At 45.0% G+C, this 22,941-nt stretch overlaps 1 protein-coding gene across 1 annotated transcript in view; it reads left to right on the top strand.

Moving 5' to 3' along the window:
* Positions 1-22,941, top strand: part of ZC2HC1B (zinc finger C2HC-type containing 1B) — a 54,917-nt gene that overhangs the window by 17,043 nt on the left and 14,933 nt on the right. Inside the window, exons 2-4 of the mRNA XM_060190772.1 lie at positions 3,080-3,141; positions 5,578-5,697; positions 6,566-6,704. Coding sequence (XP_060046755.1) covers positions 3,080-3,141; positions 5,578-5,697; positions 6,566-6,704 — 321 coding nt within the window. The remainder of the gene's footprint in view (positions 1-3,079; positions 3,142-5,577; positions 5,698-6,565; positions 6,705-22,941) is intronic.

Raw genomic sequence — 22,941 nt, forward strand, 5'->3', positions numbered from 1 at the left:
TGAAACTTAATTGACCTTATATGGAAATGCCAGACATGGCAGAGGTTTCTGGAGATGTCCAGAAATAATCCTAAAAATTTGTTTGTTCCTCTTTTGATTTTTTTAAGCCTTGGTATAAATGTGAAATGTTTAGTCTTGAAAACTGTGTGAGTAAAAATGGTTCAAGTAAGACAGTACAGATCTAAATTTGTGTTTGACATGATATGTCTTCATAACAAAAGTTTTTCTCCTATTGTGTGTTATAGACTACATGTTTGTGTGTGTTTGAAGTTTGGTAAACATTAACTTTAAGGTTAAAAGTGTAACTTTGAAGTTACATTCTTACCAGACAAAGTTAAATGAAGGACTTTTCAACACAATTCTTATAAAGGTAAAATTAATTTGCTAAAGTAACTGAGTATTTAAAGTAAAAATCTAAATATTTAACATTAAAATTCTTCATTTCCAAAATTAAAATACATATTCTCTACATATTTAACTAAAAAGAGTTATAGGACATTTTTGGAGCCCCCCCAAAAAATGCCCTGTGAACTGATCTTATGGAAATTAATCCACAACAAATCTTGCATCTGTCTGGCATTGTAAATGTTCTAAGAAACATTCTCACTCATGTGTGTTAACTCTCTAAGTAACCTGAGTTTGTTTAAAGTAAAAATCAGTTAAAAATCAATCTATGTTAACAAAATTTGGTCATAAAGATATTTAAACCAATTCTAATCATCCAGTTATCGGTTATAGTAAACTTCTAACTTGGTACAAGGTTTTTCTTCACAAGTGAATGATTACAGCTATGTCAAGCCTTCACATGAAGAACCAACTGCTCATACAGAATCCCTGAAACCATCTGGACCCCTGCCATCTGACATTGCCCACAAGATGGCATGACTACAACACCCCCTGAAACCCATGATGTGACCTGGCACAATCTGAAGAACCTGATTCACAGACTCCAAGGACAAAACTTTCCTGGTGCCCTTCTCTTGCCCATCACTGTCTGCCCTTCCTGCTTCTGCTTCACCTGTCACCTTTTGGCGGTTTCAGCTCACTCTCTACAGAAAAGCAAAATTCCGGTAGCTGTCTTCCCCCACCAAGATAAGATGTGCGGTGTCTCTTCCCCTGGTTGTTGGCATTGGGATGACACTTCTATCGGACTTGCTAGTGGAGCTCTTGGACACTCACTTTACACTGCTGGACTTCTTGAGGACTGACTGTAGCAGTCCATGGACTTTGCAACCAGCTGTCTCAGAACCCTGCAATGCCAGATCACCCCTCTTACCCCTCAGCCTATCTGCAGTGCCCCCACTCCTCTGCCTATCAGGCAGCGCCCCCTTCCACCCATCAGGCAGCCCCTCTCTGCCTACCAGGCCTCCCCTCAGCCTCATGCTGGCTCTTGCTACTCTTACTCATCACTCCCTGTCTTACTTCAGTTCTTTTAAAAATGCCTGCATGATATCATTCAGTTTTCTGCCCAAAAGGTTTTTGTTCACCCATACACTGCTATTCCTCTGACATAAATAGAGTCTTTTACAGACATTGACCCATTTAAATATGGCCATTAGATAAAAAGAAATGGGGAGATGTCGGGTAATTGTGAGGATGTGGTAGAGCCTGGCAGGGTTTGTCCTGAGGAGTGCGTCTATCCTGTCAGTCTCTCTCTATATACTGAGAGGTTTAGCAAGAAGGGACAGGAGTAACGCTAAAGGTTTGCTCCGTCTTATCAGACTCCCTGCCTCACAAAGCACACTGCATTCCTGATAGTATGGCCATTAGATAAAAAGAAAAGGGGAGATTTCGGGAAATTGTGAGGACCCTCACAAAGCATCCTACATTTTTCTGCCTCCAGGAGTCTGGCATTCCTTAAAACATTAAGCCAGCTCCCCCTGCTTCACCCTGCATTCCTGATACTATGGCTTATCTACATTCTTTTGCCTGAAAGAACCCCACTCATTCCATTCCTTTGATCTATCTCCTTTCTACCCTCAAGACCCTCCCTGCCTGCAGGGTATTATTAATCCTACCAGTTAAAACCCTCACAACAGTTGCTTAGGAAGTTCCTATCTTTCCAGGCCCTTTTGCCTTTCTCCGCCCCTTTCCTAGCCATTTCCATTTCCTGCTTGCCACTTCTGGGTCTTCCCTTTAAAAGCCTTGGCTCTCTGATCAAATAGAGGAATTGCATTGCCTTGCTGCCATGTGTTTGGTTCCTGAGTCATCTCCCTCACATTGCTGAGTGAATAGCAGCCCAGGCTAGCTAGCTCCAGTTGAGTTCTCTCCAACCCAGAGAGTATGTGCCCAGGAAGAGACACCCCCACGCTAACCCAGCAGATAATGATCCAAAAGACTGTAGGATAAGAGGGGTACAACTCCACACAATTCCCACTACCAGAACTCTGTATTCCATCCCCTCCTCTGATAGCTTCCTATTCTTTATCCCTCTGGGAGGATGGACCCAAGGTCATTGTGGGATGCAGAAGGTGGAAGGTCTGGCTTCTGTAATTGCTTCCCTGCAGATTATGGGCATTGACAGGTGGATCCATACTCCCAGCCCGTCTCTCTCTTTCCCTAGTGGGGCAGGGCTCTGGGGAAGTCAGGCTCCAGGACACATTGGTGGGGTCATCTGCCCAGAGAAGTCAGTAGCTTCGGGAACCTGGTGACTGAATAGCACTAAGATATAAAGCAAAACAAACTGTTTAATAATCAGGAACCTCAGGGTAAGAATAGAGCAGATGAGGTTTGAGGTCTTCATGTTGGAAGAAGCTAGGATGTCTATTATAGGTCTATTTATGAATTTCTAGTAATGTAATAGCTGCATATTCATGTCTAAAGCTACCAGGTCCTTTGTTTAAGACCATATTAAATGATTCCACACTGCTCAGCTGATACGGAGTTTATCTCTATAGTGAAACTATTAGGAGAGGGAACCTTCATGGGTGAAGGTATGAAGAGTTTTCTTAGGGGAAGTCTGGTGAGAAGGAAAGAAGGGGGAGGCCATCAAGCTATTGGGGTCGTATGCTACGAGTCATTTCCGCTCAGCCAGGCAATTCCACGAAGCTAACATCATGTGCTCTTGAATCTTCTACAGATGGCAGTCAGCACTTATTTCCCTGTGAAGTCTGTGGAAGACGCTTTGCAGCAGATGTTCTGGTAAACATAAAGACATTTTCTAGATGTGTTTCATTGGGATTAAATGAACTGTCAAGTTAGTGGGGAGGCCGCGGTGGCAGAGATTAAAGACAGATGTGGAGGGAGAGCCAGGAGAGAGAAGTCCATAACCTATGGCTGGAGGACCCGGAGGATACGGAGGCAGATTGATGCTTCTGCATTCAAAGGGGACAAACACCCTGAACATCTTCCTCTGCTTATGAGGACGCCGGATGAAAATGTCTTGGCACAGCTGAGCATCTCTTGAGACACTTTGGCTTTTTCCGCTTTTCTATAAGGATCAAAAATTCAAATTTTAAGGCCAAAGCACCAGGGAAATTAGCTAGCCGAGAGGAATGAACATTGAATTCAAGAGCATCTGGAAGCTTGGCTTTTAGCCTCATATTTGTCACTAATTCTGATAAGTCCTTAAACCTCCTTCTGTTTCCTGCTTTGCCACGTCTAAAGACCGAACCCTCAGCTTTCAAGGGTTTTATGTAATTTGAACAAATGGATGTAAGTCTTGTTCCAAGGTCTAATTTTTTAACCAAAGTCAAGCTCACAGAGTGTCAAGTCCCTGGACCAAAAGTTTTAAAGTTGAATAAAATATTTATTCAGAAATGAGGGAGTCGAAGGGTAGTGAGTCCCAGTATTAAAGAGAATTTCCAAGATAATGAGTTTTTTCCCCCTTAAATTAAAAAAGATAAGACACTTGTTCACTGGGACATTTTAGATCAAGGTGGCAGAATTTCAAGGATTTGAACTATAAACCAAACTACATGTAGGCAAAAACTACAACAGGGGAGTCGAGCAGTGGTGCAGCAGGTTAAGTGCAGGTAGTGGAAAGCACAGGGATCGGCCTTAGGGATCCCGGTTCGAGCCCTGGGCTCCCCACCTGCAGAGGAGTCACTTCACAGGTGGTAAAGCAGGTCTGCAGGTGTCTGTCTTTCTCCCCCCTCTCTGTGTCCCCTCCTCTCTCCATTTCTCTCTGTCCTATCCAACAACGATGACATTAATAGCAACAACAATAAAAACTACAGTAATAAAAAAACAAGGTCAACAAAAGAAAATAAATAAATATTAAAAAAAAACACAAAGGGGTATTGGGGATTTTATTTCTCTAAGTAACTTAGGAATTATCAATTAATTTTTAAATAGTTTTATTTTTATTTACTTTTTTTGAAGGGGGAAGAGAGAGAGAGAAGAGAGATAGAGAGAATATGAAAGGGAACACAGCTGAAGCTTCCTTTAATTCAGTGGGGACCCGGATTGAATCTGCGTCACAAACATGGCAAAGGTGTTTTTGATCCAGGCCAGCTATCCCCCAACCTGAATATCAGTTCTTTTACTGAACTGTGGTTAGAAATTCTTGAATCTGGACAGGGAGCTCACATGGCTGTTGTGACCCGGTCATGGACTACACCCCATCATGAGAACAGATCTGAGAGCTGGGAAATGCCATTTGGAAAGGGGTCATTAGATGTCAAGATTGTCGTAGGTGCTTTCTGAGATTTACTGCCGAGATCTACCTCTAAACCATGAGAGGATTTAATCAAGTAACCCGACTCTCTTTTTCCATTTGAAACGGTGTGGGCTTGGGAGGCAGAGAGAGAGAGACAGGGAGAAGAGAGGAGAGCGACCACAGCAGAGGAATTTCCTGCGGTGCGACAGGCCCTCCATACGGGCTTGGTGCTTTCACCTAGGCCACCTCTGTGGCAAGACAAGCTTCCTATCTGGTCAGCTCTCATGCTGGCTCTTCAGTGTTTTAACGAGTTGGATGGGAAAAGGTGGGAGAGATGAACCAAGTCTTGAGAAGCTGAGTGGTAAGGTTTCCTGAGAAGTGACCATTGGTAGGACACTGAATGCCCCTTCATGTCCAGCAGTTTCAAAAGTACAGTCAGACTGAACCCTAAGTTGTTGAAACTCAGGTTCCCTGTACTATTACCAGATGATTTGCTTTGGGGACTTAGGAACTGTGGAGTGGAGGCAGGAAACAGAAGAATTAATTAATTAAAAAAAAAAAACAAAAACCAAACAAGCACAGATGTTGCTTCACTAATACCTAACTTTTTATTAGAAATATGTATGAACTTGGATTTAAACTAAACTACAGATTTTGTGCCTCTGACATGATTTAATGCCTGCAATCGTTTTATACTGCCCAAGTGGCCAAGAGAATAATGTAAAATCACAATGGAAATATCTTGACCACGGAGCTCTTTAACTGTCTGTCCTTGCTCAAACACAGTATCTAGTGCTGTGTGATGTGGGTGAGGACAGCCAGACCAAGCAGCTCTGCTGTGGTTTGAGTGTTAGAGGGTGACCGTGGCTCTGAAGAGGCGACTCAAGTCGCTGGGTGGGGAACCCAGTGCCCCAAGGCACTGGCATTTTTGTGACTGTATGTTAAAAAAATGCTGAGCCCCACTCCTTCTTTTCCAGGGAAGACACGGACCAATATGTAGGAAACTATTCAACAAAAAGCGTAAACCTTTCAATTCTTTAAGACAAAGATTACAGGGCACAGACATCCCCACTGTGAGAAAGACTCCTCAGTCCAAGGTACATTTTAAAGTACATCAAATCCCAGTTTTGGCTCTCTGTTTCATTTTTGCTTGATAGTGCAATGCAATGTCATGTGAGTATAACCCACCTGTACTGTTTTCTTTTTAATCACGCTCACTTAGATTCCTAAATGTTCTCCTGATACTTTCCAGATGTGGCAGAAAAAAAAAAAGATTCTTGCATATACTCTCATACGGGTAGCATTAAATCTAGCAATTAACTTGGAGGAAGGTCACTTTGAAACTTACATTTAAGTCTCTCCTTGAAAAATCGTCTTTGTTTTTCCCACTGTGATTTTTGTATTTTCCCTTCCCTGTTGTGATCTGCCAATTTTACTGCTGTCCGTTCCAAATCTTTCTTAGTACTTTTGGGAAAAAAAAAAAAAAAAGTTCCTTTCTCTCTCCAGATTTCAACAGTCTTGTTTCCTGTAAGTTCAAACTCCAGGTTAAAAAGATAATAAGGGGGGCGGGTGGTATCGCAGCGGGTTAAGCACACATGGCGCCAAGCGCAAGGATTGTCGTAAGGATCCTGGTTCGAGCCCCCGGCTCCCCACCTGCAGGGGAGTCGCTTCACAGGCGGTGAAGCAGGTCTGCAGGTGTCTGTCTTTCTCTCCCCCTCTCTGTCTTCCCCTCCTCTCTCCATTTCTCTCTCACCTATCCAACAACAACGATAACAATAACAACAACGATAAAAAACAAAACAAAACACGAGGGCAACAAAAAGGGGAAAAAAAAGGCCTCCAGGAGCAGTGGATTCGTAGTGCAAGCACCAGACCCCAGCAATAACCCTGGAGGCAAACTAGTAATAATAATAATAATGGGTCTACCTAGGTTGGTTTTAGTTCTTTCTGTGTTTGTTTACTCAGCCTCAGCCCGTCAGGAAATCTAACTGGAGGCAGCAGCACGAAGAGTTCATTGATGCCATTCGATCCGCAAAGCGGTGCTCGCTCGCCATGAAGGAAGGCCGCCCCCTCCCGCCTCCACCTCCTCCATCCATCAACCCAGGTGTGTGAACCTGTGCATTGACCTATGGACCGTTGAATGTTCAACCAGTGGAGACCGTGCTTGGTTGATGTTTCTAAGTTGCCACTAGCTCATCCTTCCTCCTGAGTACTCCAAAATGAATGACGGCAGTTGAATCATATAAAACTGAAACACTGACAAAACCATAGGACAAGAGGGGTACAACTCCACACAATTCCCGCCACCAGAACTCCGAATCCCATCCCCTCCCCTGACAGCTTTCCTTTCCTTTCCTTTCCTTTCCTTTCCTTTCCTTTCCTTTCCTTTCCTTTCCTTTCCTTTCCTTTCCTTTCCTTTCCTTTCCTTTCCTTTCCTTTCCTTTCCTTTCCTTTCCTTTCCTTTCCTTTCCTTTCCTTTCCCTTTCTTTCTTTCTTTCTTTCCTTCCTTCCTTCTTTCTTTCTTTTTGCCTCCAGGGTTATTGCTGGGGCTCAGTGCCTGCACCATGAATCCACTGCTCCTGGAAGCTATTTTCCCCCCTTTTGTTGTCCTTGTTGTTGTAGCCTTGTTGTGGTTATTATTGTTATTGTTGCTGTTGTTCGCTGTTGGATAGGACAGAGAGAAATGGAGAGAGGAGGGGAAGACAGAGAGGGGGAGAGAAAGACAGACACCTGCAGACCTGCTGCACCGCCTGGGAAGCGACTCCCCTGCAGGTGGGGAGCCGGGGGCTGGAACCGGGATCCTTACGCCGGTCCTTGCGCTTTGCGCCACTGTGCTTAACTCGCTGTGCTACCACCTGACTCCCGCTTTCCTGTTCTTGATCCCTCTAGGAGTATGGACCCAGGGTCACTATGGGATGGGATACGGAGTTCTGGTGGTGGGAACTGTGTGGAGTTGTATCCCTCCTATCCTATGGTTTTGTCAGTGCTCCCTTTTTATAAATAATTTTTTTAAAAAAAAGTTATTTAATTTTTTTTTAAAAAGTGGTTATACCAGGAGTCGGGCTGTAGCACAGCGGGTTAAGCGCAGGTGGCGCAAAGCACAAGGACCGGCATAAGGATCCCGGTTCAAACCCCGGCGCCCCACCTGCAGGGGAGTCGCTTCCCAGGCGGTGAAGCAGGTCTGCAGGTGTCTGTCTTTCTCTCCCCCTCTCTGTCTTCCCCTCCTCTCTCCATTTCTCTCTGTCCTATCCAACAACGACAACAACAATAATAACTACAACAATAAAAAACAACAAGGGCAACAAAAGGGAATAAATAAATAAAATAAATATTTAAAAAAATGGTTATACCATGTTTTCTAGTAAGGTATAAAGATTCATATCCTTCTCTGTCTCAGTGTGAGACTTCACTGTGCCTGGTGCAATGATACTACAGAGAGGATGTATTCTGCATCATGACTTAGGAGAACTGACCTGTGCAGAACAGTTTGAGAGGGTGGGGTGGACAGCATAATGGTTATGCAAAGAGACTCCAGTGCCTAAGGCTCCAAAGTCTCATGTTCAATCCCCACACCACCATAAGCCAGAGCTGAGCAGTGCTCTGGTTAAAAAAATAATAAATGAAGGGGGCCTGGCAGTCTGGCACGCGGTGGCACGCGGTTAAGTGTGAAGATGAAGGACCTGCACAAGGGTCTGGGTTCGAGCCCCCGGCTCCCCACCTGCAAGGGGTCGCTTCACAAGCGGTGAAGCAGGTCTGCAGGTGTCTGTCTTTCTCTCCTCCTCTCTGTCTTCCCCTCCTCTCTCCATTTCTCTCTGTCCTATCCAAAAAAAATCGGGGAAAAAAATGGCCCCCAGGAGCGGTGGATTCATAGTGGTGGCACACCAAGCCCCAGCAACAACCCCCAGCAATAAATAAATAAATAAATAAATAAATAAATAATATATATACAGAGCAGGTGGTGGCGCACCTGGTTAAGCTCACACATTTCAGTGACCAGCGTCCCAGGTTCAGGGACCCCCTGACCCCCACCTGCAGAGGGAAAGCTTTGGAGTGGTGAAGCAGGGCTGCAGGTGTCTCTCCGTCTCTCTCCCTCTCTGTCTCCCCTCCCCTCTCAGTTTCTCTCTGTCTCTATCCAGTAAATAATAAACAAAATAAAACTCAGGTCCTTGCGCATTGTAACATGTGCTCAACCAGGTGCACCACCCCTTAGCCCCTAAAATTCACTGTGTTCGATCATTTTAAGTCACACAATCTAGTACCCCATAGCTTTCTTATCATAAACTTCATACTTTTATTTTTAAATCCACATCTACAGAAAAGAAGTAGTGCAGTGTTCACTCATAGACTTTCCTGTGAAATCTGACCACCCTCTCACTTTCTGTTCTTTTTCAGCCCTGATTTAAGAGTGAATTTCCAACACAGCAGTTAACCTTTTAGTCTAGTGTGACTTCCTGTATTTCCTACACAGCGATAAGATCATTATCCTGAATGTGTAGGCTCATGGCCCCATTATTTCATGTCTTAAAGCTCTCTCCTTTCTGAGCCATACATAATTTAAAAGTCAGTCATGTTTTAAGTTTTGTCTTTTTTGGGGGAGGGGGAGGGAGCCCCTGTCACTTATTTTGATCTTGTCCAGCACACCTGCCAGGCCCACTGTCTTTTAGAATGCCTCATGTTCTAACTGGTCTGCTTCCTTAATGATATTAAAATTCTATTTTTCTTTCTCTCACCTGTTTTCTGTAAATTGTAAATTAGGACTAGATAGTCAGTTAGGTTAATATTAGTTTATTAACAGATACATGTTCTTTAAATAATATATTCCATTCTGTTGACTGTCCCTTCTTCTCTGCCTCCCTCCCTTCCTCCTTCCCTTCCCCTCACCTCTCTCTTTGTAATAGCTTCACTGCTGTCAATAGTATCTTCAAATGGTATGCAATTTTATACAGACAGAGAAAAACAAGACTGCACCACACTGAATCTTTGAGCTGGGATTGCTTATTATTTATTTTTAAAGAAATTTTATTTAACTTTTTAATTTTTTTAAACTTTATTCTATTTGGTAGGTAGGACAGAGAGAAATTTGGAGAGAAAGGGGAGAGAGACAGAGAGACACCTACAGCCCTGCTTCACCACTTGGGAAGCGTCCCCCCTGCATAGGGGACTGACTGGGAGGCTTGAACCCACATCCTTGTGCATGGTACTGTGTGCACTTTACCAGGTGTGTCACCTTCTGGTCCCTCTTTTCACTATCTTGAAAATGTTTTTCTAATACACAGACACTTAAATTTTTTTACTTAGTCTAATTTATCTCTTTTTGTTGTTGATTGGAATTTTCTGTCAGATGAAAAATTATTACAAGGGGGCCGGCTGGTGGAGCACTGGGTTAAGCGCACACGGCAGGAAGCATAAGGCCCTGCTCAAGGATCCCGGTTCGAGCCCCAGGTTCTCCACCTGCAAGGAGGTCACTTCACAAGAGGTGAAGCAGGTCTGCAGATGTCTGTCTTTCTTTCCCCCTCTTTGTCTTCCCCGCCTCTCTCCATTTCTCTCTGTCCTGTCCAACAACGACAAATGGAGAAAATGGCCGCTAGGAGTAGTGGATTCTTGCTGTAGGCACTGAGCCCCAACGATAACCCTGGAGGCAAAAAAAAAAATTGTTGCAAAACCCACTGGAGTTTTGCACTTGTTCCCCCCCATAGAGATTTTTAGGTTTCTCTTTTTAAAAATTTTTTTACATTTATTTATTTATTCTCTTTTGTTGTCCTTGTTGTTTTATTGTTGTAGTTATTATTGATGTCGTTGTTGGATAGGACAGAGAGAAATGGAGAAAGGACGGTAAGACAGAGAGGAGGAGAGAAAGACAGACACCTGCAGATCTGCTTCATCACCTGTGAAGCGACTCCCCTGCAGGTGGGGAGCCGGGGGGCTCAAACCAGGATCCTTATGGCCGGTCCTTGCACTTTGCACCAAGTGCGCTTAACCTGCTGCGCTACCACCCGACTCCTGAGATTTTTAGGTTTCTATCTTTGATTCAGTTTGAGCTGATTTTTTTTTTTTTTACTCTCATATGATGTAAGATCTCGGCTTCTTTCTTTCCCATATAAATATCTAGTTCTTGTCACACGACTTGTTGAAAAGACTGTCTTTCACTCTGTGAATAGGTTTGTTTCAGGGCTATTCTATTGCAGACTGTTTTGTGAAATTAGGAAGTGTGTGTACTCCCGAGTTGTTTCGGCTATTTGAGAATCTTTGAGGCCCCATAGGAATTCGGAGAACTATCTCGCATTTTTATTTCTACACTCGCCACTGGCATTCTGATAACGATGGACTCTGTGTACCACTCTGGGGTTGCTGTCATCTGACTGTTGTCTCTCAGGCCAGAAGCACAAATGCCTTTTTGTGTATTTATGTTTTCTCTCATTTTTATCCGTAGTGATTTGTAGGCTCCAGAGTCTTAAGGCTTTGATCTCCTGGTTAGATGATATGTATTTTACTCTTTTTATTATTGTCAATGGGATTCTTAACTTTCTTTCCAGGCTGCTCACTGTTAGTGTAAAGAAATGCAGATAATTTGGGGTGCTTGTTTTGTACCCTGCAATTTAGCTGAATTTTGTGCACTCACTCTAAAAGTTGTGTGTTGGGAAGTCTTTTGGGTTTGCTGCCTCAAAGATTACATCTAAGAGTACGTCATTTGTAGATAGAAACAGCTGTGTTCATCCCTATCCAATTTAAATGCCTTTTATTTATTTACTTCTTCCATATTTGTGTCGCCACCAAGATTGTCGCTGGGCCTTGATGCCAGCATTGAGAAACCAAAGTTCCCAGATGTCATCCCCCAAACCTCGATTTTTATTTGACAGGACAGAGAGAGACTGAGACGGAAGGGGAAGGTAAGGAGAGAGACTGCGAGGTGCCTGCAGACCTGCTTCGTTGCTCATGAAGTGTCCCCCTGCAGGTGGGGAACCGGGGCTCAAACTTGGGTCCTTGCTCATGGAAACATGGACTCAGCCAGTGTGAAGCCGCATGGCCAGCTGCCTTTTATTTCATTTTAAATATATAATTTAATTTATTTACTTTGTTTAGAGACAGAGAAACTGAGATGGCAGGAAGAGTTAGAAAGGGGGGAAAGGAGTGGCAGGCGGCAGGGCAGTAATGCAGCAGGTTAAGTGCACACGGCACGAAGCACAAGGACCGGCCTGAGGACCCAGGTTCAAGCCCCGACTCCCCACTTGCAGGCAGTCTCTTTACAGGTGGTGAAGCAGGCCTGCAGGTGGCTGTCTTTTCTCCCCTCTCTATATCCCGTCTTCTCAATTCCTCTTTGTCTTATCCAGCAACAACAACAACAATGGGAAAATGGCTGCCAGAAGCAGTGGATTCATCAATAACCCTGGAAGAAAAAAAAGAGAGAGAGAGAGAGAGAGAGAGAGAGAAAAGAGAAGAAAAAAAGGGGGGCAAGGCAGGGGTGTACCTGGTTAAGTGTATATATCACCGTATGTAAGGACCTGGGTTCAAGCCCCCAGTCCTCACTTACAAGGAGAAATCTTCACAGATGGTGAAGCAGGGCTGCAGGCGTCTTTCTCTCCCTCTCTGTCCTCTTTCCCTGTCCATCCTATCAAGTTAATGAGTTGAAGGGAAAAAAGGAAAGACAGAAAGGGAGGGAGGGAGAAAGAGAAAACACGGTCAGCACTGCCTCAGTGCTGGTGAGACATTCCCCTGCAGACGGGCACTTCTTGTGCACTGTTACCTGTGTACCGCACTGGGTGCCGCACTGCCCAGTCCCCTTTCATTTCTTTCTTTCTTTTTAAAAATTTTTAATACTTATTTATTTTCCCTTTTGTTGCCCTTTTTTTATTGCTGCAGTTATTGTTGTTATTATTGATTATCATCATTGTTGGATAGGGCAGAGAGACATGGAGAGAGGAGGGGAAGACAGAGAGGGGGAGAGACAGACAGACACCTGCAGACCTGCTTCAGCGCCTGGGAAGCGACTCCCCTGCAGGTGGGGAGCCGGGGGCTCGAACCGGGATCCTTCCTCCCCCTTGCGCTCTGCGCCACGTGCGCTTAGCCCGCTGCGCTGCTGCCCGACCCCCCCCCAGCTTGGACCCATTTACACTCTCACTAGCTGTGTAGAAAGGTCCTTGCTCCTAAAAGCCTCAACAGTACTTGTGTTTCTGACACTTCCTTTTATTTTTTCTTTCTTATTTTATTTATTTATTTCTAGTTCCAAGCAATACTTTTTATTGTCAGTCATTTTAGGGGAAGGGAGGAGGTGGACTCACAAAGTGTTGTCCCGAGTGTGCAGTTTTCTGGCTGCCCGGGACAGGTGTCAGCACGCCAGCCTGCATTCTGTCTCCGTCACAGGACGCCGCCGGAGCCCCCTCCCCCGGGACCCCTGTGACAGGAAAGCACGGCGACTGGCGACCAGCTGCTCCCGGGCGGCGGCGGTGGCGCATCTGGTTTAGCGCACACCTCACAGCGCAGGGAAACTCAGGTTCAAGGCCTGGTCCCTCCTGCAGGGAGAAAACTTCACGTGTGGGGAAGCTGCAGCGCTCTCTCTCTCTCTCTCTCTCTTTCTCCCCCTCCTCTCTCTCTGTCTTTCTCTCTCTCTCTCTCTTTCTCCCCCTCCTCTCTCTCTGTCTTTCTCTCTCTCTCTCTTTCTCCCCCTCCTCTCTCTCTGTCTTTCTCTCTCTCTTTCTCCCCCTCCTCTCTCTCTGTCTTTCTCTCTCTCTCTCTTTCTCCCCCTCCTCTCTCTCTCTCTCTCTCTCTCTCTCTTTCTCCCCCTCCTCTCTCTCTGTCTTTCTCTCTCTCTCTCTTTCTCCCCCTCCTCTCTCTCTGTCTTTCTCTCTCTCTCTCTCTTTCTCCCCCTCCTCTCTCTCTGTCTTTCTCTCTCTCTCTCTTTCTCCCCCTCCTCTCTCTCTGTCTTTCTCTCTCTCTCTCTTTCTCCCCCTCCTCTCTCTCTGTCTTTCTCTCTCTCTTTCTCCCCCTCCTCTCTCTCTGTCTTTCTCTCTCTCTCTCTTTCTCCCCCTCCTCTCTCTCTCTCTCTCTCTCTCTTTCTCCCCCTCCTCTCTCTCTGTCTTTCTCTCTCTCTCTCTTTCTCCCCCTCCTCTCTCTCTGTCTTTCTCTCTCTCTCTCTTTCTCCCCCTCCTCTCTCTCTGTCTTTCTCTCTCTCTCTCTCTTTCTCCCCCTCCTCTCTCTGTCTTTCTCTCTCTCTCTCTTTCTCCCCCTCCTCTCTCTCTGTCTTTCTCTCTCTCTCTCTCTCTTTCTCCCCCTCCTCTCTCTCTGTCTTTCTCTCTCTCTCTCTTTCTCCCCCTCCTCTCTCTCTGTCTTTCTCTCTCTCTCTCTCTTTCTCCCCCTCCTCTCTCTCTGTCTTTCTCTCTCTCTCTCTTTCTCCCCCTCCCCTCTCTCTGTCTTTCTCTCTCTCTCTCTTTCTCCCCCTCCTCTCTCTCTGTCTTTCTCTCTCTCTCTCTTTCTCCCCCTCCCCTCTCTCTGTCTTTCTCTCTCTCTCTCTTTCTCCCCCTCCTCTCTCTCTGTCTTTCTCTCTCTCTCTCTTTCTCCCCCTCCTCTCTCTCTGTCTTTCTCTCTCTCTCTCTTTCTCCCCCTCCTCTCTCTCTGTCTTTCTCTCTCTCTCTCTTTCTCCCCCTCCCCTCTCTCTGTCTTTCTCTCTCTCTCTCTTTCTCCCCCTCCTCTCTCTCTGTCTTTCTCTCTCTCTTTCTCCCCCTCCTCTCTCTCTTTCTCTCTCTCTCTCTTTCTCCCCCTCCTCTCTCTGTCTCTCTCTCTCTCTTTCTCCCCCCTCCTCTCTCTCTGTCTTTCTCTCTCTCTCTCTTTCTCCCCCTCCTCTCTCTGTCTCTCTCTCTCTTTCTCCCCCTCCTCTCTCTCTGTCTCTCTCTCTCTCTTTCTCCTCCTCCTCTCTCTGTCTCTCTCTCTCTTTCTCCCCCTCCTCTCTCTCTCTCTTTCTTTCTCTCTCTTTCTCTCCCTCCTCTCTCTGTCTTTCTTTCTCTCTCTTTCTCCCCCTCCTCTCTCTCTTTCTTTTTTCTCTCTCTCTTTCTCCTCCCTCCTCTCTCTCTCTGTCTTTCTTTGTCTCTCTCTCTCTCTCTTTCTCCCCCCTCCTCTCTCTCTGTCTTTCTTTCTCTCTCACTCTCTCTCTCCCCCTCCTCTCTCTCTCTGTCTTTCTCTCTCTCTCTCTCTCCCTGTCTCTCTCTCTCCTGGGTTATCTGCCGTCACTATAAATCTACAGTTCCGGGCAGTCATTTCCCCCCCCATTTTATTGGATTGGCCAGAGAGAAATTGAGAGAGGAAGGGGAGATAGAGAGGAAGAGAGAAAGAAAGACACCTGCAGACCTGCTTCAGCACTTGTGAGGCATCCCCCCTGCAGGCGGGGAGCCGGGGGCTCGAACCGGAATAGTTTTGAATAAGGTGATAAAATCAGACTTGACATCAGGTTGGATTACTGATTGGCAAGATTTACCTCAGTGCAACAGTAACCATGATGATTTGGCATCAGTGCATCAGCTGGTCCACCTACAGACCCGCTGACCCATTCATCACCAGTTGGTTTTTTAAAAATATTTATTTATCCTCTTTTTTTTGTTGCCCTTGTTTTTTTTTATTGTTGTAGTTATTATTGTTGTTATTGACATTGTTGTTGGACAGGACAGAGAGAAATGGAGAGAGGAGGGGAAGACAGAGAGGGGGAGAGAAAGACAGACACCTGCAGACCTGCTTCACCACCTGTGAAGCAACTCCCCTGCAGGTGGGGAGCCGGGGGCTCGAACCGGGATCCTTACGCTGGTCCTTGTGCTTTGCTCCATGTGCGCTTAACCCGCTGCGCTACAGCCCGACTCCACCCACCAGTTGTTTTTTGACAAAAGTGTGGAAGAAATGGTCTTAATGAAAAATGATGCCAGGGCACACTGGATATCAATATGGGAAAAGTGAATCGTGATCCTTACAATATACCAAAAGTTAATTTAAATGACTCATCGGAGCTGGAGGGGTAGCTCAGTGGTAGAGCCCAGAAATTGTCAATCTCATGCCTCAGAGATGCTTGTTGGTACCACATAGGCCAGAGTACAGCCATGTTCTGATCTCTCTCTCTCTCGTTTTCATAAAATAGATAAACTAAATAAATAAACAAAAGTGGATCTAACATAAGTACGACAACTATAAAATTTCTAGAAAAGCTAAGTTTGGGGCCGGTGATGGTGTACCCGGTTAAGCACACATAGTACAAAGCGCAAGGACCCACCCGAAGATCCTGGTTCGAGCCCCTGGCTCCCCACCTTCAGGAGGGACACTTCACATGCAGTGAAGCAGGTCTCCAGGTGTCTCTCTTTCTATCTCCCCATTCTTTCTGTTTCTGTCTGTCCTATCCAACAAGATGGGAAAAAATGGTCTCCAGGAGCAGTGGATTCCTAGCACTGAGCCCCAGTGATATTCCTGGAGGCAGTAAATAAATAAACAAAATTAAAAGTAGGAGTTTTGATCTCAAGGTCCACAATGATTTCTTAGTAACACATAATATATTAGCAGTTTAAAAGGGGGGCTGGTGGAAGGTTGTGGTGTACCTGGCTGAGTGCAGCCAACACAAGGCCTGGGTCCCCACCTGCAGGGGAAACTTAATGAATGGTAAGGCAAGTCTGCAGGTGATTTCTCTTGGTTTCTACCCAATAAATAATTAAAATGAAATGTCAAAAAAATGAGAGGAAGTTGATAAATTGGACTTTGCCACTGCAAAAATTAGAAAATTCAGTTTTGAGAGATACCATTAAGACAATGCAAAGGGAAGGCCCAGGTTGGGGAAAAAAATTCCTTTCTCCAGCGAGCTTTCACCCCCACCCCAAATACACTCATCAGCAAAGGAGTCTTAGCAATAATATGTGATAAACTCATACAACTTTTTTTCTTGCCTCCAGGGTTATCACTGGAGCTCGGTGCCCGCACTATGAGTCTACTGCTCCTGGAGGCTTTTTTTTTTTTTTCCATTTTGTTGTCCTTATTGTGGTTGTTATTGTTATTGTTGTTATAGCATTGTTGCTGTTGGATAGGACAGAGAGAAATGGAGAGAGGAGGGGAAGCAGAGAGGGGGAGAGAAAGACAGACACCTGCAGACCTGCTTCACCGCCTGTAAAGCGACTCCCCTGCAGGTGGGGAGCCGGGGCCTCAAACCGGGATTCTTATGCTGGTCCTTGCCTTTTGCACCATGTGCGCTTAACCCACTGCACTACAGCCCAGCCCCCCTCTTACAACTTTCTGAGGAGACAACTCAATAAGACAAAGGGAGGGAGATAGCATAGTGGTTAGGCAAAAGACTTTCATGCCTGCGGCTTTGAAGTCACAGGCTCAGTCCCCTACACCTACAGTTCATAAGCCTAAACTATACAGTACTCTGGCAAAAAACAAACAAGAAAAACAAAAGGACTAGGCAGACAGTATAGTGTTTAAAAGAAAACAAAGCCTTTCATGCTGAGGCTCTGAGGTCTCAGATTCAGTCTCCAGCCACCACCATTAAGTCAGAGCCGAGCGGTGCTCTGGTTAAGAAAGGAGAAAAAGGCGTGGTCCGGGAGGTGGCACAGTGCTAAAGCTTTGGACTCTCAAGTATGAGGTCCCGAGTTTGATCCCCAGCAGCACATGTGCCAGAATGATGTCTGGTTCTTTCTCTCTCCTCCTATCTTTCTCATCAATAAATAAAATCTTAAAAAAAAAAAAAAAGAAAAGAAAGGAAAAAAGAAGGAAAAAGAGAGAGAGGAGAAAAGAAAGGAAAACGAGAAAGGAGAAGAAAATAAAGAGGCAAGAGGCATTATGAACAGACACGTCACAAAATAACGGCAAATAAGCACAGGAAAAGACCCTCAGTGTCATTTCATCATACAAACAGTAATATTAATCACAACGCGGAAGGTGGGGAGGGACTAGGGGCAGGGGCGTTGGGATCCTGGTGTAGGATAACGGAAAAGAGCCTGCATTGGGGCTGAGAGGGTTTTGCAGACACCTGTCATGGAGAGATGAGAATTTGTACCATGTGTCAACAACTACAGGGCAAACCATCAACTCCTCCTATCATAAAAAAGTGCAGTAGGATACTGTTACATACTACCTGGATGGTTAGAAGAATTCAAGGTTGATAGCACAACCCTCATTGAAGATGTGGAACAAAATTGAAGACCTCATACTCTGATAATGAATGTATAAAATAATGTCACCCTGTGGTCTGGTGACATAATGGGTAAAGCACTGGACTCTTTTTTTTTTTTTGTCTCCAGGGTTATTGCTGGGGCTGGGTGCCTGCACCATGAATCCACTGCTCCTGGAGGCTATTTTTTCCCTCTTTTGTTGCCCTTGTTGTAGCCTTGCTGTGATTATTATTGTTGTTGATGATGTCGTTCGTTATTGGATAGGACAGAGAGAGGAGGGGAAGACAGAGAGGGGAAGAGAAGGATAGACACCTGCAGACCTGCTTCACCGCCTGTGACGTGACTCCCCTGTAGGTGGGAGCCGGGGGCCAGTCCTTGCGACACTGGGCTTAACCCGCTGCGCTACCGCCCGACTCCCAAAGCACTAGACTCTTTTTTTTTTTTTTTTTTTTTTTTTAGCACTAGACTCTTAAGCATGAGGTCCTGAGTTCAATCCCTGGCAGCACATGTACCAGAATGATGTCCGGTTCTTTCTCTCTCTCCTCCTATCTTTCTCATTAATAAATAGATGACATCTTTAAAAATAACAACAATGTTACCATGTTACACTGGTATTTTCTTATTAAGTTAAAAATATACAGTTTTATTCTTGTTGATAAAGTGCAAACCAGAGGTGGTGTTTCAACTGCCAAGACAGCCAGACTGTTACCATCCGCTCCCGAGTTGGTGCAGACTTTAGCCCCAGGAATCTCTCAGTCCATGAACCACACGTGTCTGCACTTACCCGTGGCTGGGTGGGTGTCTGGAGTGATCCTGGTCTCATCTGGTGGGGTTCTCAGCTGCCCCTCTTTGCCATTCCTAGTTGATCTGGGAGAGCAGAACACAGCTGCTGCTATTCCTTAGCCAAGCCTCTGGAAGTCTCCAATTTTATTCTTGTTATTTTTCACAAATTTGTTTTAATTATCTGTGTCCTCACAAGGACAAGCATCTGGTAGTTGTCCTTCACTTCTTTTTTTTTTTTTTTAAGTATTTTATTTATTTTATTTTTGAGAGAGATGCAGAGAGAGAAAGACAAAGCATTGCACAGCTCCGGCTTATTGTGGTGGTGGTGGGGGGATTGAACCTAGGACTTTGGAGCCTCAGGCATTTAGAGTCTCTTTACATAACCATTATGCTATCTACCCCCACCCCTTCACTTCTTTTCTTATTCACCTAACACCATGACCTCTGGTTTCATCCATTTGTTCCTTCATGACATAATGTCATTTTAAAAAAAATGTATTTTTCTTATTATCTTTATTTACTTATTCGATAGAGGGAGCCAGAAATCTAGAAGGAAGGGTGACAGAGATGGAGAAAGACAGAGAGACACCTGCATCACTGCTTCACTACTTTCAAAGCTTTCCCCATGCAGGTGGGGACCAGGGGCTCGAACTCAAGCCCTTGGCCATAGTAACATGTGTGCTCAACCAGCTGCGCCACCACCCCACCCCAATGTCATCTTTTTAAAAAATCTTTTTAAAATTAATTTACTTATTCCCTTTTGTTTCCCTTGTTGTTTTATTGTTGTAGTTATTATTGCTGTCGCTGTTGTTGGATAGGACAGAGAGAAATGGAGAGAGGAGGGGAAGACAGAGAGGGGGAGAGAAAGACAGACACCTGCAGACCTGCTTCACCGCCTGTGAAGCGACTCCCCTGCAGGTGGGGAGCCTGGGGGCTTGAACCAGGATCCTCACGCCTGTCCTTGCGCTTTGTACCATATGCGCTTAACCCGCTGCGCTACCTCTTAACTCTCAATGTCATCTTTTTTAAGGATGAGTAGAATCTCACTGAGTCTACACCCATAAACTCATCTATTTATAGAGATTTAGGTTGATTCCACACTTTAAATATTGTGAAGAATCCAACTATGAACACAGAGGTATGTCTCACCTTTAAAATGAGCTTTCATGTCTTTTTTTTTTTTTATTTTAACTAATGATAGCACGTTAGCATTTTTTTCTCTCTGTATTTCCTCGTTGTTGGATAGGACAGAGAGAAATGGAGAGAGGAGGGGAAGACAGAGAGGGGGAGAGAAAGACAGACACCTGCAGACCTGCTTCACCGCCTGTGAAGTGACTCCCCTGCAGGTGGGGAGCCGGGGGCTCGAACCAGGATCCTTACACCGGTCCTTGCGCTTTGCTCCATGTGTGTTTAACCCGCTGCGCTACCTCTGACTCCCTTTCATGTCTTTAGATATGTGGATGCCTTTTATTTTCAAAATCCTTTGATGGGTCTCATGTAATACTTCCTTTAGGAGAAAGAACTTCAATAGGAGAAGCAGCAAGGCTAATGGCTGCCTTGGAATTCTTTAGGTGAATAAGTGAAACGGTGTCAGATGTCCTGCTGTGTGAGTGTCTTCCATTTCCACGATGGGTTTACAATGTGGGAACTGCTTCTTTAAAATAATTTCCTTTGTAAGGTTTCATCACATGATGAGTGTATTTTTTGCCCCCTGTGCTTTTATGCTAAAGCAGAGCTTTATAATTTAATTAGCTGCGCCTTTATTATAATTTCAATCAACAAGCAGAATGACTGCATACAGCAAGTCCATTTTCCACTACGACCCAATTCACTTTGACTGCATAGAGGTTTAATATGATCCCATCTATTCTCCGGCTTAAATGCTATGAAATGCACATGGCTCTAAGTACAGTTACATATAAAAGGGCCTCCTTTGCATGAGTTTGTAAGTAATTTCCCCTGCATAGAATAGTTCCCCATTTCGTGACTCAGTTTTTGAGATGTGTGTGTATTTATTCTAATTCTTTTTTTTAAAAAAAAGTTTTAATCTTTATTTATTGATTGGATAGAGACAGTCAGAAACCAAGAGGAAGGGAGACAGACAGAGAGACACCCGCAGCACTGCTTCACCACTTGCAAAGCTTTCCCCATGCAGGTGGGGACCGGAGGCTCGAACCTAGTGTGCTTAGCCAGGTGTGCCACCACCTGGCCCCTCTAATTCTTATTGACTCAAGTAAGTCTGCCAAGTATGCAACTTGCCTCCATGTTAGGGCGGTTTATGAGCCCAGTGACAAAGTATCTTTATAATTGAGACTTTCTGTTACAACTTGGACCTGTTGTCCTCATCTTCAACTACATCAACAAGGGTGCTAAATACAAATGCTTGCTTTTAAAATAATATTTGTTTTTCTTCTTAGAGTTTTTTTTTCTCTTAAAGCTAAAGTCACCTTCCTCATACGAGTGCTTTTAAAGCCATTATCTCTTAAAGTAAAAGTTCATTGTGATTTGGGGATGTCATTATAGGTAGAGGGAGAGAGGGCTCAAATTGAGAGAAGTGTGGTACTTATATGGCAGTCCTGCTGTGTTGATTATTGCTGCAAGAGAATGCCTTTTCTGCTTGCTAAGTATTTGAACTTCTCTTCTCTGACCCCTAGAGACCTGGACTTGATGCATGTCACTCCTATGGGCTCCAGCAGGACCCAGGGCCTCCCCTTTCACCGCTTGCCCTACAAAGTGGTTGACAATTGCCTACCCCATCTGCTGCCTCCTTGGCTCTCCTCTGAGGCTTTCGTTGGCAGGGAAATACACTTCAACTTTGTTGTTTTTCATTATGACACACAATTCCCGACACGCAGAAGCGTGACAATGAATGAATGAACAAGGAGGCTTAAGGAAACCACACACTCACGGGCATAATAAGCATTGTCTTTCTCCCCCTCCCCAACCTGAACAGGTTTATTATGGTCGTGGCATTTCTGATATAAAAATTTACTTTTCAGCCAGTCAGACTGAAAATAAACCAAAAGGCACATTCTAGACGGTTTCCTGCACCCTCCCAGTGAGAGGATGGTGCCCTGCAGGTATTTCTGAAAGCAGTTTCATAGTGGTGGGGGGGACCTACAATTTTGCTAGACCAGTTTTCTTCAGTTAGAGTATCTTCTCCCTGGCCCACTGTGCCAAACCCTAGTGTGGATTATTTTCATTAACTTTCACAACAGGCAATGAAGGGGTGATACGTAGGCACGGGGGGAGCCTGAAACTCACGGGAGGTTGAGTCACTTGTCCAAATTCACACACACAGCAAGCAAACAGCTCTGGCTCAGAACCAGTCAGGCAAGCTGCAGAACTCTCTTCAGTTCCCGACACTGCCCTATGTTATTAATATTGATTTTTTTTTGCCCAAGGAATTTATCCCCGTGAGAAGGTTCTTGTATTACATGTTTCATCTCTATTGCAGAGACATTATGTCTTCAGAGACATTATAAAGAACCGTGTCGAGCACATAGTAGGCAGTCAGTTAGTACTGAGTTGATTCTGGGAGAACATTCTGCTTCCCAGAATGGAAACAAGATCTTGGGTTCAGAACTAACTTTTTGGGGGCCGGGTGGTGGTACCCCTCGTTGATGCTATAATCCGCAAGGACCCAAGTTTGAGCCCCGAGTCCCCACCTGCAGGAAGAAAGCTTTGTGAGTGGTGAAGCCAAGCTGCAGGTGTCTCTCTTTCTCTCTCCTTTTTTTAAAAATATTTATTTATTTATTCCTTTTTGCCGCCCTAGTTTTTTATTGTTGTAGTTATTATTGATGTCATTGTTGTTGGATAGGACAGAGAGAAATGGAGAGAGGAGCGGAAGACAGAGAGAGGGGGAGAAAGACAGACACCTGCAGACCTGCTTCACCGCCTGGGAAGCGACTCTCCTTACACCAGTCCTTGCGCTTCACGCCACTGCGCTTCAGCCGCTGCTACCACCGACTCCCGCTCACATCCATCTTGTCATCCTTCCCAGGCTGTCTAAAATGAGACAAGACAAAAACAAACCCTGCATGCCTCCTTGCTTTACAGGACCAGACTACCTCCTGGTTTTACGGATAGACTCTCCAGCCTACAGTTTCCTATCTCTCCTATTTCCCATCTCCCCTGCTGTCTAGTGATTGCAAAGGAAAGACAAGTTGAGACAAATGGCCATTCCAGAGCATCACTGAGGACCCAGCGCCCCGGAAACTGAAGTTGTTTTTGGAGTCCGTGTCCAGACACCAGCCCCTTTCCTTCTTTCTGTGGCTCCCTCCCTTCCTCTCCGTTTTCTTTTTGCCTCCTTCTTCCCGAGTATAGCCGGTCCTTGAAAGCATTGTTTCATTTGGTGTCATTCTCTCTTCTCACATTGATTAAGGAGCGAGAACTCTAGCCGAAACGGAAAGAAATCAAGTCATTTGAGGA

Source organism: Erinaceus europaeus, chromosome 4, assembly GCF_950295315.1.
Source record: "Erinaceus europaeus chromosome 4, mEriEur2.1, whole genome shotgun sequence".
Taxonomy (NCBI): Eukaryota; Metazoa; Chordata; class Mammalia; order Eulipotyphla; family Erinaceidae; genus Erinaceus; species Erinaceus europaeus.